Source organism: Tribolium castaneum, chromosome 7 (assembly GCF_031307605.1).
Source record: "Tribolium castaneum strain GA2 chromosome 7, icTriCast1.1, whole genome shotgun sequence".
In the NCBI taxonomy this organism is placed as follows: Eukaryota; Metazoa; Arthropoda; class Insecta; order Coleoptera; family Tenebrionidae; genus Tribolium; species Tribolium castaneum.
The window spans coordinates 4,587,296-4,605,464 of NC_087400.1; the positions used below are offsets into that span (position 1 = coordinate 4,587,296).

The 18,169-nt window shown below is 32.1% G+C and overlaps 1 protein-coding gene across 5 annotated transcripts in view; it reads right to left on the reverse strand.

The window, feature by feature from the left end:
- LOC659070 (uncharacterized protein) overlaps positions 1-18,169 on the reverse strand; it is a 172,058-nt gene that overhangs the window by 3,717 nt on the left and 150,172 nt on the right. The window contains exons 4-17 of one of the 5 annotated variants that reach the window (XM_015983994.2): positions 16,731-16,766; positions 12,440-12,475; positions 11,869-11,904; positions 11,590-11,661; positions 11,425-11,436; positions 8,719-8,787; positions 8,475-8,528; positions 5,229-5,408; positions 5,107-5,178; positions 5,019-5,054; positions 4,794-4,896; positions 4,648-4,727; positions 4,011-4,119; positions 3,860-3,948 (exon numbers count right to left, since the gene is read on the reverse strand). In XM_015983994.2, the coding sequence (XP_015839480.1) occupies positions 3,860-3,948; positions 4,011-4,119; positions 4,648-4,727; positions 4,794-4,896; positions 5,019-5,054; positions 5,107-5,178; positions 5,229-5,408; positions 8,475-8,528; positions 8,719-8,787; positions 11,425-11,436; positions 11,590-11,661; positions 11,869-11,904; positions 12,440-12,475; positions 16,731-16,766 (984 nt within the window). The remainder of the gene's footprint in view (positions 1-3,859; positions 3,949-4,010; positions 4,120-4,647; positions 4,728-4,793; positions 4,897-5,018; positions 5,055-5,106; positions 5,179-5,228; positions 5,409-8,474; positions 8,529-8,718; positions 8,788-11,424; positions 11,437-11,589; positions 11,662-11,868; positions 11,905-12,439; positions 12,476-16,730; positions 16,767-18,169) is intronic. The other 4 variants (XM_015984004.2, XM_064357881.1, XM_064357882.1 and 1 more) reach the window with 4 other exon arrangements.

An 18,169-nucleotide genomic window follows, 5' to 3' on the forward strand; every position in this document is an offset into this window, starting at 1 on the left:
AAAGTTATGTTTAGAAAATATACGGAAATGTTACAAAAAACAGCCTTTAGTTGGTCACAGCGAATACGCCAATAGACGGAAAAAAATATTTGAGCGTAGGACTCCTGGTAAAATTATTACTAAAAGAGCTAAAAGTTTTTTAATGCCTCAAAAAAATGACTCTAGCTCAAAAATAATAAAAAAATAATAAATGCAACAAACAGCCTCCAGTTGGTCCGAGAGAACTTGCCAACAGAGTGACAAAAATTTATTTGAGCGTAGGACCTCTGACTATGATCATAAAATTATTACCTGAAAAGTTATGTATAGAAAATATACGAAAATGTTACAAAAAATAGCCTTTAGTTGGTCCCAGTGGTTACGCCAGTAGACGGAAAAAAATTATTTGAGCGTATGACTCCAAGTAAAATTATTACTAAAAGAGCTAAAAGTTTTTCAATGCCTCAAAAAGAGATGTCTCAAGCTCAAAAATAATAAAAAATAATAAATGCAACAAACAGCCTCCAATTGGTCCGAGAGGACTTGCCAACAGAGTGAAAAAAATTATTTGAGCGTAGGACCTCTGACTATAATCATAAAATTATTACTTGAAAAGTTATGTTTAGAAAATATACGGAAATGATACAAAAAACAGCCTTTAGTTGGTCCCAGTGGTTACGCCAATAGACAGAAAAAAATTATTTGAGCGTAAGACTCCAAGTAAAATAATTACTAAAAGAGCTAAAAGTTTTTAATGCCTCAAAAAGAAATGTCTCAAGCTCAAAAATAATAAAAAATTAATAAATGCAACAAACAGCCTCCAGTTGGTCCGAGAGGACTTGCCAACAGAGTGAAAAAATTTATTTGAGCGTAGGACCTCTGACTATAATAACAAACTTATTACCTGAAAAGTTATGTTTAGAAAATATACGAAAATGTTACAAAAAATAGCCTTTAGTTGGTCACAGCGAATACGCCAATAGACGGAAAAAAATATTTGAGCGTAGGACTTCCGGTAAAATTATTGCTAAAAGAGCTAAAAGTTTTTTAATGCCTCAAAAAGAGATGCCTCAAACTCAAAAATAATAAAAAAATAATAAATGCAACAAACAGCCTCCAATTGGTCCGAAAGGACTTGCCAACAGAGTGAAAAAAATTATTTGAGCGTAGGACCTCTGACTATAATCATAAAATTATTACTTGAAAAGTTATGTTTAAAAAATATACGGAAATGTTACAAAAAACAGCCTTTAGTTGGTCACAGCGAATACGCCAATAGACGGAAAAAAATATTTGAGCGTAGGACTCCTGGTAAAATTATTACTAAAAGAGCTAAAAGTTTTTTAATGCCTCAAAAAGAAATGTCTCAAGCTCAAAAATAATAAAAAATAATAAATGCAACAAACAGCCTCCAGTTGGTCCGAGAAGACTTGCCAACAGAGTGAAAAAATTTATTTGAGCGTAGGACCTCTGACTATAATCATAAAATTATTCTTGAAAAGTTATGTTTAGAAAATATACAAAAATGTTACAAAAAATAGCCTTTAGTTGGTCCCAGTGGTTACGCCAATAGACGGAAAAAATTATTTGAGCGTAAGACTCCAAGTAAAATTATTACTAAAAGAGCTAAAAGTTTTTTAATGCCTCAAAAAGAAATGTCTCAAGTTGAAAAATAATAAAAAAATTATAAATGCAACAAACAGCCTCCAGTTGGTCCGAGAGGACTTGCCAACAGAGTGAAAAAATTTATTTGAACGACCTCTGACTATAATCATAAAATTATTACTTAAGAAGTTATGTTTAGAAAATATACGAAAATGTTACAAAAAATAGCCTTTAGTTGGTCCCAGTGGTTACGCCAATAGACGGAAAAAATTATTTGAGCGCAAGACTCCAAGTAAAATTATTACTAAAAAAGCTAAAAGTGTTTTAATGCCTTAAAAAAGAAATGTTTTAAGCTCAAAAATAATAAAAAAATAATGAATGCAACAAACAGCCTCCAGTTGGTCCGAGAAGACTTGCTAACAGAGTGAAAAAATTTATTTGAGCGTAGGACCTCTGACTATAATAATAAAATTATTACTTGAAAAGCTATATTTAGAAAATATACGAAAATGTTCCAAAAAACAGCCTTTAGTTGATCCCAGTGGTTACGTCAATAGACGGAAAAAAAATATTTGAGCGTAAGACTCCTGGTAAAATTATTACTAAAAGAGCTGAAAGTTTTTTAATGCCTCAAAAAGAAATGTCTCATGCTCAAAAATAATAAAAAATTAATAAATGCAACAAACAGCCTCCAGTTGGTCCGAGAGGACTTGCCAACAGAGTGAAAAAATTTATTTGAGCGTAGGACCTCTGACTATAATCATAAAATTATTACTTGGAAAGTTATGTTTAGAAAATATACGAAAATGTTACAAAAAATAGCCTTTAGTTGGTCCCAGTAGTTACGCCAATAGGCGGAAAAAATATTTGAGCGTAGGACTCCTGGTAAAATTATTACTAAAAGAGCTAAAAGTTTTTTAAAGCCTCAAAAAGAGATGCCTCAAACTCAAAAATAATAAAAAATTAATAAATGCAACAAACAGCCTCCAGTTGGTCCGAGAGGACATGCCAACAGAGTGAAAAAAATTATTTGAGCGTAGGACCTCTGACTATAATCATAAAATTATTCTTGAAAAGTTATGTTTAGAAAATATACGGAAATGTTACAAAAAATAGCCTTTAGTTGGACCCAGTGGTTTCGCCAATAGACGGAAAAAAATATTTGAGCGTAGGACTCCTGGTAAAATTATTACTAAAAGAGCTAAAAGTTTTTTAATGCCTCAAAAAGAAATGTTTCAAGCTCAAAAATAATAAAAAAATAATAAATGCAACAAACAGCCTCCAATTGGTCCGAGAAGACTTGCCAACAGAGTGAAAAAATTTATTTGAGCGTAGGACCTCTGACCATAATCATAAAATTATTACTTTAAAAGTTATGTTTAGAAAATATACGAAAATGTTACAGAAAACAGCCTTTAGTTGGTCCCAAAGATTATGCTAATAGACGGAAAAAAATATTTGAGCATAAGACTCCAGGTAAAATTATTACTAAAAAAGCAAAAAAATTTTTAATGCCTCAAAAAGACGTGTCTTAAGTTAAAAAATAATAAAAAAGTTAATGAATGCAACAAACAGCCTCCAATTCGTCCGAAAGGACTTGCCAACAAAGTGAAAAAAATTATTTCAGCGTAGGACCTCTGACTATAATCATAAAATTATTTCTTGAAAAGCTATATTTAGAAAATATACGGAAATGTTACAGAAAACAGCCTTTAGTTGGTCCCAAAGATTACGCTAATAAACGGAAAAAAAAATTTGAGTATAAGACTCCAGGTAAAATTATTACTCAAAAAGCTAAAAAAAATTTAATGCCTCAAAAAGGCGTGTCTTAAGTTAAAAATTAATAAAAAAGTTAATGAATGCAACAAACAGCCTCCAATTTGTCCGAAAGGACTTGCCAACAGAGTGAAAAAATTTATTTGAGCGTATGACCTCTGACTATAATCATAAAATTATTACTTGAAAAGTTATGTTTAGAAAATATACGAAAATGTTACAAAAAATAGCCTTTAACCGAGAAGACTTGCCAACAGAGTGAAAAAATTATTAGAGCATAGGACCTCTGACTATAATCATAAAATTATTACTTGAAAAGTTATGTTTAGAAAATATACGGAAATGTTACAAAAAACAGCCTTTAACCGAGAAGACTTGCCAACAGAGTGAAAAAATTATTAGAGCATAGGACCTCTGACTATTACTTGAAAAGCTGTTGTAAAATTAAGGGTTGTGCAAAAAAGTGAAAACAATTGACCATCTGAAGGAGGATACGTACCGGAAGCCCTGGAGGGCCTTGAGGGCCGGGTTCGCCGTTGACGCCGGCTTCCCCAGGGGTTCCCATCAAGCCCATGTCGCCCTTGGGACCTAGACAAGCCAAAAATAAGTGGAGGGTTTTCAAGAGTTGTGTTGGGGTTTAGTTTGTGTACCTGGAAAGCCGGTAAACCCTTTATCGCCCTTATCACCTTTGGGCCCTGGTTCACCTGAGTCACCCTTTGGACCTGGTGGGCCTTGCCCAAGGGCCACTCCGTCTCGACCCTAGACACACCAAACCACATTTACGATTTTTGCACTTGAAATCGCTCGCTCCAAAATATTTTACTTTTGCTCGGTCAGTGTGAAACAATAATAAAAACATGCCGTAAAATAAAAATAATTTTGAAACGAAACGAAATAAACATAAAACTAATACTTACGAGAATAAAGCGGCGAAGAGAGACCAACAGTGAAATAGACGTTAGTTTGTTAATCAGTTAGTGCACGATAGTACCAACTAAAACTACTGAAACTCAAATAAGTGATTAAATAAACTGTTAAAACATAATTAAAATAAATAAAAGTGATATAATAAGTAAAAAAACGCCACCTAAAGCATGCCAAAACGTGCCAAAAACATGCAAGTGTCCCCCATGCCGTTCCCTTCCGCTTCTGATGCCAAAATATGAAGCTATGCAATGAAATGTGGTCTGGTTAGCTATGATCAATGTCATGGAACGTTAATTCCCCCAAAAATGACAAGAATCATGACATTGTGATAGGTAGAGAGGGAGCTTTTCGGTACTTTACCCGTTTTCCACGCCGGCCTCGGGCGCCCTTTTCGCCAGGCAAACCAGGGGGGCCTACAGGTCCGGATTCACCTTTTTCACCTTATCAAAGTTGCGAATTTAGTCAAAAAACCCAAATTTTGTGAAAAAATTAATTAAAAAAATTACCCGGAGGTCCTGGTGGTCCTGGTGGCCCTTCAACCAAACCTGTGGGGAACTCCCCATTGACAGTGGTCGTAAGCCCTCGTTCGCCCTTGTCGCCCTTTTCGCCCTGAAACCGAAAAAAAATTAAGAATTCGCCCAAAAACACTTATCAGTGTTAGTCAATGAGATGAAAGTTAAAGTTAATGATAGAGAGACCAAAATCCAGGAAGTCCAATTTTTGGGACTTACTCGCTCGCCTTTGGTTCCGTTGCGCCCCGGAATACCCTAATGAATAAAAAATGAAATTTGTGTTGTGAAAAAATGGAAAGTGTCTCACTGGAAGGCCCATATGGCCGGGAAGTCCCGGAAATCCCGGAGCCCCCATCATGCCAATAACCCCCCTGTCCCCCTGTATGACATGAACGATGACACATGAACGTGACACAAACACGCAAATACCTTCGGTCCTTGGAGTCCGTCGATTCCGGGGGGGCCTATGGGGCCCATGGGGCCGGGTTCGCCCCTGTCTCCTGGGGGGCCGGGTTCGCCTGGAATGCCTTGCCGTCCGTCGTGGCCTGGGAGGCCTTCGGAGCCTGGCGGCCCCGGGGGCCCTGGGGGGCCCGGCTCGCCCGGTTCGCCCTAATTTGAACAGGTTTGTAATGGTTGGAGTTTTTCAAACAGTTAACAAAGACACTACCAAACACTGACATAAATCTACAAGTGCTACAAGGAACTAGTGAACTTACTGTAAGACTTTTATGAGCATCAGGTGTTGGTTATTAGGTAAAACAAACGAGATTGCCTTAAGTATGAATGCTGCTTGTGCTGAGATAATTTAAACCACGACGGAGAGTGAGTTATGAGGTAAGTTAGTATGTTAATTGTGTGAAGGTGGTAAAGTAAATGAATGGAGTGGATGAAATGGTGCTAGTTGCTAAAGTTCTCAATGGACTTTTTAGACAACCGGCAACACTATATTTTAGACCAGTCATTAGAAATTAAATATCAAACAAAAAAAAATTGGATGGGCAAGTTGAGCAAATGTTTCTCATTAAATGTTGAAACTTGTGTATGTACATACACGGTGTCCCAAGTTTTAATAAAACAAGAAATTAAATACGCAACAATTTAATATTTTAACATCGAAAATTTTTACCCTTGTGTGATTATAAGCCACTAAAAAAATCTAATAAATAAACGTTTTGAGAGAAAAAAATCAAATAAGTGCTGTTGGAAAATGCCAACACCAGTTCCTTCCGTAAAACCTACTGACTGCGCCAATTAATTATAAAAATTTCAAAATTAAACCACAAACCACTCGTTCATGAAAAATTTATTTTCTGGGATAAAATTTACAATAGAACGTCATATCTACCTATAAACTTAAAAAAATCGGTTTTAAAAAACAAGTTAAAGTTTCTATCTCTGTTCCAAAATAAATGGACGATTTAACGTCTTTATCAAAATGAGTGTCAAATTTCATAAAAAAATATGCAAGAAGATATACCAGGTAGAACAAAAATATAGAACCAAGCTAACTATTAGCTTCACAAAAAACTACAGAGTGACCTTTTTTCAAAAATCAGTATTTTCAAAAATCCTTTTAGTTTTCGAGTTATTACAAAAATTGTTTTTGCCTTTTCTAAAATCCACAAGATAAATGGAAATTGACAAACTCGAGTTAAAATTACAAAATTTAATCGAAACTGATCTTACTTTGCGTGTATCTCACTCAATCTCGTTTATTTTTGAGCAAAATTTCGTTAAAAATTGGTTAAAGAATGACAAAATTCGGTCGAAAAAAGAGTTATTTTCACTTCTTTCGAGCGTTTAAACACGTTTTTGAATTTATTACCTAAATAAACCGAGCTAAAAAAACACAAAACTGATAATCAAGAAAAAAAAATTCCACTCTTCTTGAATTCTCTTTGATGCAGAAACAATTTTCGTAAAAATTCTCAAGAATAAGGTAAAAAATCGTAGAATAATTTAATTAATCTTCAATTTTGTTCATTAATTCCAAATGTAATTCTAAACAAAATGAAATAATGTTTCGCTGTGTTTGTTTGTTTTACGGCAAATTTTAATTTTGCATCGATCAACCATATGCCCAGACTACGCTTCCTCGCATTTTTTCCTAATAAGAGCTCTTGTTGTTATTAATAATATGACGTATAATTATTTCTTCATTTTTTCTTTTTCTTCTTCTTTTCTTCTTCTTCTTTTTCTTCTCCTCCATATTCTTCATTTAATTATTATTATTAATTATTACTGACAATTAGATTTGCAAAAATTGAAAAAAATGTGTATTTGTTTTTTTAAGGTAAAAGAAATTTTTACCAAAACATAAATGTATTTGTCCCGTACTTATTATGCTGTTGATGAGGCAGAAAGCTAGTTAGAATGAATCGCATATAATTTCTTTCTTTCTTATTAATTACTATTCTGCTGATAAAACAATCGTAATCAGTGAAACAAATCTCGTTTCAATAGGCATTCAAACAACCATTCAATAAAGATTAACTTGCCAAATAGTTGTATTTTGTTTAAATTACTTGAATTTAATTAGGCGGAGCCTAAGTCAGGTCATTTCAATGCGCTCAACCAATAAAAAAGCAAGATAATGCGTAGATAAAAAAATTTCAAAGCGAATGTAAAAGTCGTCGCATCATATTTATAACATAAGCTAGAACTCTTTTATAAGAATAACTGATTCGCTTTAAGCTTCGCATCGGTATGTCTTAAATTTTTCTAACGTTTCATCAAAGTAATTTGACTTAAAAACACAAAAATAGTATTATTAATACCCAAAAATATTAAAATATTTCCAACGCAAATTTTATCCCGGCGCATCCACCATTTTTGTACTAAAGTAATAGTGAACATTGTAAAGTTGTTTTTATTGTAATAATTGCGCTACATTTTGTGGTCATTAAACGAATTGTAAAAATTTTTCTCGGTCAAACTGCAAATTAAATTTTTTCGCTCTAAGCCTCGAATCAGTGTCATTTATAATTTTTATAACGTCTCGTTAAAGTATTTTAACGTAAAAATGCAAAAAGGTATTGTTAGAACCCAAAAATATTAAAATAAATTCAAAGTGAATTTTATCCCGGCGCATCCACCATTTTTATACTAAAATAAAAACATAAACATTTTCATTTTGTGTGACTGTACAATCCTCGAAAACTTAATCAGTCATCACACATCAGTCATTTTTGAACTAAGTACTAATTAATTGTCCTTCTATAAATCATTTTCGAAAATGAACCCAACTTATTATTTTTTTGAAGCTTGTACTCGGGTAAACTAAATTGGCCTGTGGAAAATCTGTCCACCAAAATTTTCTTCCAGTAAAGGGTAAAACAAAACGAAGAAATTAGCATAATTGAATATGAGTTATTATTTATGAAACTTTAATATTTTCTGTGTAAGATTAAATCCTTTCAATTTCCTAAATTCCATAAATGACTGGTCCATTTCCACCCCGTGTTCAGCCTCGGCGGAAATTTACGACCCCTCATGAGCACCTACCGTGTAAGCCACCCATAAATCGGTCCTAAATCCGTCCACCCAGCTTTGAAAGCAATAAGTGATGAAGTGAAATCACCGTTAATGGAAGCAACAAGAAATCGCCAGACTCCAATCACAATCTGGCAATTCCTTGCTTTGAAAATAAAAACAAATCGCGAATGTTAGACTCACTTTGAGTGTGATGATAGTTTCGCCCGAAATGTTATGCCCCCTTTCTTGAAGCCCCTAAAAATTAGACTATTTGTGAGTACAACACTACAATAGCAGGAGTTAGGGTCGGGTGCGCAACAGGTTAGAGGGTGCGGCTACAGGTAAACACCTCCATGCACCTAGCTAGAAACAATAAATACGACACAAAAGTGCTAAGACATGTTTTGAAGAGACGTGGTGCTGGCGCCGGTGATGCTTTGCTCACCTTCACGGCTACGATCTCGGCGTAGCCCAGGGTGCCTCCGCGTAACGTCGTTACTGATCTTTTTAAACCCTGGAAGAAAGAGTTTACGTAAACGGGGTTAAGTAACGAAGGGAAACGGTGGGCGTGTTGTGTAGGTAGATATTTAAATTCAACTATGGTTCTAACACGTTTGGCACCTGGAGAAACTCGGTCTGTCTGCCAGTGGAAAATGATGACAAAAAAGCAAAAAAAAAACAAAGTATTTTTCGTAATAAATTGTTGGGTTCACATATACATTTTTAAATAAACATGTTTATTGCATTTTCAATTGATTTGTATCTATACACTATTAACATCTATTCAAAAACACATTTTTTGTACTCATAGCTCTTAGATAGCTATTTCCCACACACTGTAGCGTGGACTTTACCTGCATTATATTTTGTATTATACAGAGTCGCTAAAAAGTATGGATATTTTCAGAACGGTATAACAAAACACGTTGAAATTTGGGGAACACTTAAAAGTGTTTAAATTCTATCATCTGAAAGCTTTTTCAAATTTTTATCGTCATTTATTCTGAAAATACAAGGCTAACTTGATTTTTGTTAAATGGCACGAAGAATCAAATTTAATCATTTTTAAAAAGCATTTTTTTCTGAATTCAGTGATCTAACATGATACCCTCCTTTACTCTTATTAAAAAGTTAAAAAAATAAAAATTCAAAAATTTTCTGGAATAGTAAAATTAAGTTAGCCTTGAAAATACTGTTACTAGCGATATCCGTCACTCGTATATTAGCCAAAAATTAAACTTGGGTGCAATAATTAGTTTAATAATAGTACATTTAAGTAAAACTGAGCAAAAAAAATTCTCATGTTGGTTTATCATGGGGACAGAAAGCCAAGGAGTTAGCGGAAATCAGTTTGAACATCAATTATTCGGTGTTTATAATTTTTTTAATAAAAAAGTGTTTTTTTTCAGTTAAAAGTGTTATTTTAACAATTATTTTTAACTTTTACTTATTTTTTGGTTAATGAGCTAACGATAGATAAAGACAACCTTTCCAAGGCTAATAAAATTTTACTTTTTTCAAAATTTTAGATTTCTTTTTTAAGTTTCGATTAAATTAAGGTACGCATGAGTTGTACCATAGAACTCAGACAAAAATACTCTACTCAAAAATATTAAATTTGGCCCTTGCTGCTATTTAAAAAAAAATCAAGTTAGCCTTGTATCCGAAGAACAACTGGAGATAGAAAAATTGTTCTAAATTAAAGATCCAATTTCATATATTCTGAACTACAATATTTGGAAAAGGTGTAATTCCAATTCTAAAAAAACTCCACAAAAATTACGGTAATTCCAAAAAAAATCCAAATTAATTCCAGTAATTTTAACTTTTTCAAAATTCCATAATTCAGAAATAACTCCTGTAATTTCAAATTAATTCCGAGAGTTTCCAGAAACTCAACGTAATTTCCATTCCAAGAAATCTTGAGTATTTGCAAAAAAAATTCTAATCAGTAATCCCAGCAAAATTCTAGTAATTCTCAAATAATTCCAGTAGTCCATAATAGATAATTCCAGCATTCCAATTCTAAAGATAATAATTTATAATTAATAAATTCAAACAACTGTAAATAAAAAAAAATAATTAACTAATTTCCATAGTGAAGGAAATCACGAAAAGTTTCATAGCTTTTTTGAAAAAGTCATTAGATTTTTCTCGCTGTAAAAAGTGTCTCGAAAGTAAATACAAATATTTTTACTAAACAGTAAACATTTTTAAAACAAATGAGTCCATACTTTTTTTTTCTAAAACATTTAAAAAACCCTGCAATGTCTGCCCTGATTTCGACTGCATCATATCATATTTTATTATTTTACTTCAAACGCTACATTTTACAAAAACATTGTAAGAAATATATTTTTTTATAAAATTCTATAGAAGTTGATAAGCTCCATTGTAAGAGTTTGGAAGTTTTCGAAAAAATTCAAGGATAGGTTATGATAAATACACTGTGTGTATTTTTTAGATCTGATGATGGCCATATAAAGCCGAAACCGCTGTAATCAATTTTGAATAAAATTTTAAGAGCCGATTTATAGAAAGCTTTTGAAATTTAATTCCTTGTTAACGCGAATAGCCCAATGAAATTTATTTAATTTGATCACGTGATCAGTTAATCACGCATTTAATTGTAGATTAATTTAATGACGCGTCTATAGAAAGCTTCATCAGATTTTAATTCGTTGTTAAAAGTTAGCAACGCAAAACGGGACTTCAATTAAAAAATACTGTCATTTGCTGGTAGTAACTTTATTCACATTTAAATAAATACAGGAAAAAATATAACTGGGCTTTTATCTGGATTGCATTTTTGTGTTTAAATTTTTTCTCTATGCAACATTTGTACTCCTAACACAATTTAATAAACACATTACATTTTATGTTTTTCTTCATAAGCTCCAACAAAGCATCACAATTACAGAGGCAAAGTTTCCCTGGTGCCAACATACTCATAAAATAAATTTAACCTGCGATTAATTACGTAAAGTTTCAGCAGAACATCGCGAAATGAAAATTTCTGTTCTTATCCAACAAGCAAAATTAATTCATAAATCCGTTGAAAAAAATTTTTTCATAACTTTCCGCAAACGCTTAGCTTTATAATAAAATTCAAATATCTACACAACACGAAATAAAAAATAACACTACTTACCCTTCCAGGCTGCTAAAACGAAGCAAAATTAAAACGAACATTAAATTAGTGGTTTGTGTTAACAATACATTTGTTTAACTACATTTAAAAGCAACGTTGAAATTAGCCCTGGTGTTTATTTTTCATAAGTTAGCGCGTATTTTTAGATCCGGGTTAAATACTCACTTTGACTGCCTGAAACACGTCGAAACCGGGGTTACCGACATCGCCCTTTTGTCCCTTATCGCCAGGCCGGCCCTGGCAAAAAAAATTGGTTCAATATTATTCAAAATTTCATAAATACTACCGGCTATTTAACAGTTATTAATAATACAAAAGCGAAAACACAAGCTTAAAGTTCGCTGTCTTTATGCAACGAGCGTAAGCGAGTTGCATACCTAGACATCCGAGAACTTTAACTTTGTTGGAACATTTTAACAACAAAAATGAGACATTTGTACTTACAGGATCGCCCTTCGGGCCGTCTAATCCAATAGGCCCCTATTAAAAACAGTAATTAATATCTCAAACACTCGGTATAGCAGTTAGTGTTAGTAGTGTCGTATGATAATGAGGGTTAGAATGGAAACGAAAGTTAGGGACTAAACTGGAAGCACTAATATTAATTGGCTACTACAAGCTAGACTAAAGTTTTCTGGTACAGTATTTTAGGACACTCTGTACACGCAACTCGATGCAACCAATTAAACAAAAATGTGATCAAACAGAAAATGTGTAATCACCGTTGGTAATAAAATGTGTTTTTATAAAACGGCTTAATCCCGTTTTAATTGAAAATGTGTGAGCTGTTTGTGTTTACCCAGTCTAGAGTTAATCCGGTTCGTAATTTACTTTTGTAAATAAATAAACGAAAAGCCGATAAGTGCGATAACTGCGTTTGTGATTTAACACAGAGGGCGCGTCAAGTCACAACGCACTAATGCTTTATTACCGGGAAGTTACATAGAGAGTTGCATGAAAAGTGTAATGTCCGCCACCTCTCTAGCAGCAAATAACAAATGAAAATAAAACAAACCGGAAATCCCGGAAATCCGCGCACCCCTGTCGGACCCTGCAACAGATTGTTTACCACTAAATAAACACCGGAGGATTTTCGTGATGCAGGTTGTGACACTACGGGTTAATCCCCGACCAACGGATAAATATCCCAAGGAGTATGAGGCTAATGCCTGGGTTTAGAACTAAGGCGGTGTTGACAACTTGGGAATCGACTTGAATGAGAGGAAACCAATAGTCTGTCTTGTCGGCGCGATTGATTTAGAGCAAGTTTCGCACAAGCTTGAACCGAAATTGGATGTTCACATTTTGGATGGTTTTGATGACAAAAAAAATCTGAGTAGAAGTTCAGTTTTTCGAGGCTCAGGCCCAAAATATCATAGAAATATTTTTGATTAACTGCAAGTCACCATATAATTAACATCTAGGAAAAAAATCTTCAAAATTACAACTGTCTATTCGGTTTTTTATATTTTTTAAATTACTTCCAATATCGTCAAAAGACCATTTCATCGAGCAGATTCGAAAAAACTTTATTTTAATTTTTTCTTTTTATAGAATTGCATTGCCATGCAGATTACGTAAGTATGCAAAATTTCAGTTCATTGGAACAACAGGAACCCTTTCAAATTTGGCTCGAAAAAAATGAAACAGACAGACAGACAACAAAGCAAGTTAAAAAGTTTTTTAAAAACAATTCAGTCAAAAAAAAGCCAAGTGACGGTCGTTGAAGCACGTTTCCGAAATAAAAACAAAGTGCCCACTTGTTTTCTTTATTTCTATATTTTTTTTAATTAGGTATTTGCAAAATTATGGAAAATTCACAATTTGTTTAAAAATTATGATAGTATTCTTGCCCACGTAAGCAATTTCTCCTGAAACTGAAATTTAGAATCGTTTTTTTCAGAGATCAACTGATAATTGGTTTCCTCATTATTAGTTTACAAGTAATTTTTTTATAAAGAAAATGTCCGAAAATCAATCTTGTCTCCACCCCCTCTTTTCTTCGGCTTATTATAATATAATGTCGGATAAAGTTAAATAACGACCCACATGTTGATCTTGAAAGAAAGCTCTTTTGACGTCTTTTTGTAGTATATGTCTTCTAACTAGTCTCAGATAAATATATTAAAAATAGCAGCTTTCGTTATACTCCTAACAAGAAGCGCTTGTAAAATATGATACCCAAATAATGATACGACAATCTTCTGTAACTGAATCGTTCCAGCTGTATTTGAAGGCTAAAGCACTTCCAAAAGTTTAAATGTCTATTCTAAATTATTTCTCCTAATGGATTTACCGTGTCGTCTATCGTCTAATTGACCTTTTCTAACTATAGTCATATAAAATAAATATTTAAATACATAAATAGCCACAGTTTCTTTTTTTCCGTTAAAATTTCTTTGTTGTGAATAACTAGTTTTTCTTTTGTTCGCTGTAGACACGTTAATAATAATGTCCTTTCTCTAATTAATTTCTACAAGTGGTTACTATGGTACATTATTTTATTTTATTTTATTTAATATTTTATTTAATAAAAATATTATTTTATTTTATTTAATCTATTTCCAAAATTAAAGCCTTGTGATAATGACTTGTTTTTCTCCAATTTACACAAATAATTTTGTTTCGAAGTAATCGAATTACAATATTTGTGACATTCACCCGGCGCATCCACCATTTTTATCCAACGAATAATTAAGAGTTAGAAATTTCTGGTAATAAAATTAAAAGTTAGTAAGTAAACTCAGTCCCTATTATTAAACAGTGCAAATACATAGTGAAGTGAGTGGAACGTAAAAAGCTATGCTATAGTAGAAAAGTTAGTAAATCTCACTTGCACATTTAACGAATTTTTAAGTGTTTCTGTTCAGAATCTGAAGATTTTATTCATCAAAAAAATCGAATAGTTAAGTAATGTTTATTGTTAAATTTTTGATAAACTAGGTAATCTATCGTAAATAAGTTCGTTTAAATTTATTTGAAATTATTAACTGTTTCTTTGTTGTAAATAACAATTTTTTCTTTTTTTTTGCTGTGGACACGTTAATAATAATGTCCTTTCTGTAAATTAGAGTTAAACCTCACTAAATACCGTGGATAATAATAAATATTTCTCTTATAGGTCTTAATAACATTGTTCCTTATTCCATAGATACGAGTAGAGGTAGTACACCTTTTTTCTACAAGTGGTTACTATGGTACATTATTTTATTTAATTATAGTCTATTTTATTTATAAACACACTTGACACTTGATTATAATTTGCTTTTATAATTTAATCTTAATGTTTTAAAAGAGGGCTGAAGATGAACAAACCAATTCCCCCTTTAATCTGTTTCCAAATTTAACTTTCTGACAATAAAGCCTTGTGATAATAACTTGTTTTTCTCCAATTTACACAAATGATTTTGTTTCGAAATAATAGAATCACAATATTTGTGACATTCACCCGGCGCATCCACCATTTTTATTTCTGGTAATAAAATGTAAAATAAATAAAAAAAAACGCAGTCCCTATTATCAAACAGTGCAAATACATAGTGAAGTGAGTGGAACGTAAAAAGCTATGGTAGAAAAGTTAGTAAATGTTACTTGCAGATTTACGAATTTTTAAGTGTTTCTGTTCAGAATCTGAAAATTTATAGGTAAATGATAGGTAATGTATCATAAATAAGTTCGTTTAGATTTATTAACAATTTTTTCTTTTGTTCGCTGTGGACACGTTAATAATAAGGTCCTTCCTGTAAATTAGAGTTAAACCTCACTAAATACCGTGATTAATAATAAATATTTTTCATAGGACTTAATAACGTTGTCCCTAAAGGTCTGAAAATGAACAAACTAGTTCGGAACATGTTCTCCTTTTAATCTGTTTCCAACTTTAACTTTTTGATAATAAACCCTTGTGGTAATGACCATTTTTCCAATATATACAAGTAATTTAGTTTCGAAATAACTGAATCACAATTTTTGTGACATTCGCCCGGCGCATCCACCATTTTTATTCAACAAATATTTAACAATTTGAAATTTCTGATAATAAAATTTAAAATAATAATAAAAAAACTCAGTCCCTATTATCACACAGTATAAATACATAGTGAAGTGAGTAGAACGTAAAAAGCTATGGTAGAAAATTTAGTAAATGTTACTTGCACAATTACGAATTTTTAAGTGTTTTTGTTCAGAATCTGAGAACTTTATTCACCAAAAACTTAGGTATTAAATAAAACGACCAGTTAGGTAATGTTTTTTTTTGTAAATTTTTGTTAAACTAGATAATCTATCGTAAATAATTTCGCTAAGAGTTATTTGAAATTATTAGCTGTTTCAAAACTACAAAAACGCCAACGTTAAAATTTGCTGTTATAGATTATTCACGCAATTCAAGGAAATAATAGCCAAAGTATTTTATAGTTTTAATAAGAGATCTAATCATTAATAACTAATTACAATTTTACCAGACTTATTTAAGAAAATAATTTGTTTAATGCGTTTTTATAGTTTTGAAACAGCTAATACATGTTTGAATCCGAAATAACCGTTTTACAAAAAGTATTATAAGGTCTTATTGACTGTGAGCAACACATATTTTTAGTTTTTATTTTTTATTTCTTACTAAAAATAACTTATACCCGGCGCCTCCACCATTTTTATTCAACAAATATTTAAGAATTTGGAGAATGGAGTAATGGACCACTTATATATACTTTACTATACTATTTTGGCAACTTTTGACATTTTTAACAGTACTGACAAAAATTTATAAAGAAACTGCATCTTTATATAGAAATGAGTTTCGAAGTTATGATACAAAAACGAATTTCAATGCCTCTAATTGTCATAGCTGTAAAATTTTGTCAGTAAAGATAAGACATAAATTAGTAAAAAAACACTTTTTTGTTTATTTTCCTTGTTTGTTTAATTGTTTCTCTTCTCTGATTAACAAAAAAGTACTATTACAGATGCATTTGTTAATAAATATCTACTCAAGTAAAAAATTAGTGTAAAATGTTCGTTTAACGCCATTTAACTTGTGTGAAACTCCAAACTGTTTAAAAATGCAATAATGCAGCGACCGGTTAGCAGCCGTAATCCTCGCCTAAACCTAGACTTTGGCGTCGTTTTGCATCCGGACAGGGTAGACACAGGGTGAAAACACATGCTAATGTATGCAGTTACATTGTCGGTGCTGTTAACGGTGACAGGTCAGTATCGTTAGGCAACCGGGCGAGTTAAATCAACTTTAAGTGTTAATTGTCGGTGTAAAAGTTGTTCAAACTACACTTAACAACCACATATCTTACCATGTAGCCCATATCGCCTTTCTGACCCTTGTCACCCTGCAATTTCGAACAACCCAAATACAACATGTTTTCAACACACGCTCGTCGAGGACTCTCAATTATTAACAGCGCCCTATTGGGGTTAATTGCCTCGTGATGGGGCGCCCAATTGCTGGAAATTTCTGTTTGTTTTCGTTTGACGTTTATGCGATACGTATTAAATGGATTGTTTAAACGCTGCGTTCTGGCACAGCGGGAACGTTTATTTTGTGCGATATTCCGAAAAATGAACAAAAATGCAATTACTAGTGTTTGCACTAGAGGTGGTGTCAATTGCAGTGTAAAAGTATTTTTGGATGTTTTTCGTAAACATAATGTGCCGCTGGATTAAACAAACGGGAAAGCGTCAAAACACGGCGAAAATAGTCCAATTTATTTTGCAAAACATTGTATTGTATTCTACTTTTTTAAAAACTATTCAAATAAAAATCGAAAAAGAGAAAAAAACATGGGTGTTAATAAACTGCTACGTAAATAATCACTACAAAATTTTTCATTAGCTCTTGTTTTCAAAATATGCAATAGCCCATAAAAAGTCGATTTAGTGTTAAACTTATAAAGTCAATCATTTATAAATAAATTATAGAAATAATTTCAAACTCAGACATAAATAACTACTAAATTGTTTACGGCATTACACACTTCAGTGGCATTTAATTAAAAAAAAAATCGAAATGTTAGTTATTTTTTTTATAGACCAAATACAGCGTGTTAGGTAATGGTTTAGCAAAAATTTAAAGGTAGATAGAGAATGGTAAAACAAATCGATTAAGCAAATTTCATTTAAATAAAAAATACCTAGTTTTTCCAAAAAATCGTTCTGAAATTAAAGTCAAAATTTTGAGAACCGCTGAACTAGAATTATAAAAGTAAGCGTAAATTTTAATATTATTGACAAAACAACAGAAGTAAATTAAATTCTTGGTCTACTACGTTATTCTTCCATTTCAGTGTGTTTTGTTATTAAATTTTACGAAAAAAATAACCAAACAATTTTTTTGAACCTCCCACACGAATAAATGTTAGCCACAATTTTGAAAAATTCTCAAAATGCCCATACGCCACCAACTCCGTTTTATTTAATGAAAAAATTAACTGCTGATAAATTATTATAAGCCACACAGTGGCTCTCAACAGGTGGGTTAATTAAAATTTCTGAAAAAAGTACGCACTTTTTGGAAAATAATTTAAGGGATTTTAATTCCTCTGATCATGATAAATTCGCATACGAAATATTGCTAAGCCATTCCCTATTTAATTTAGAAGTGAATAGTTCTAAGTTAAATATTTGATATGATAGACTTGGAATAAAAACAGTTTTCAAAGTAAAAAGATTCAAATACCATGTATTTTGTTTTATAAGTTAAGAAAAGTGATTACTTTCCAGTGAATGTGCTAGC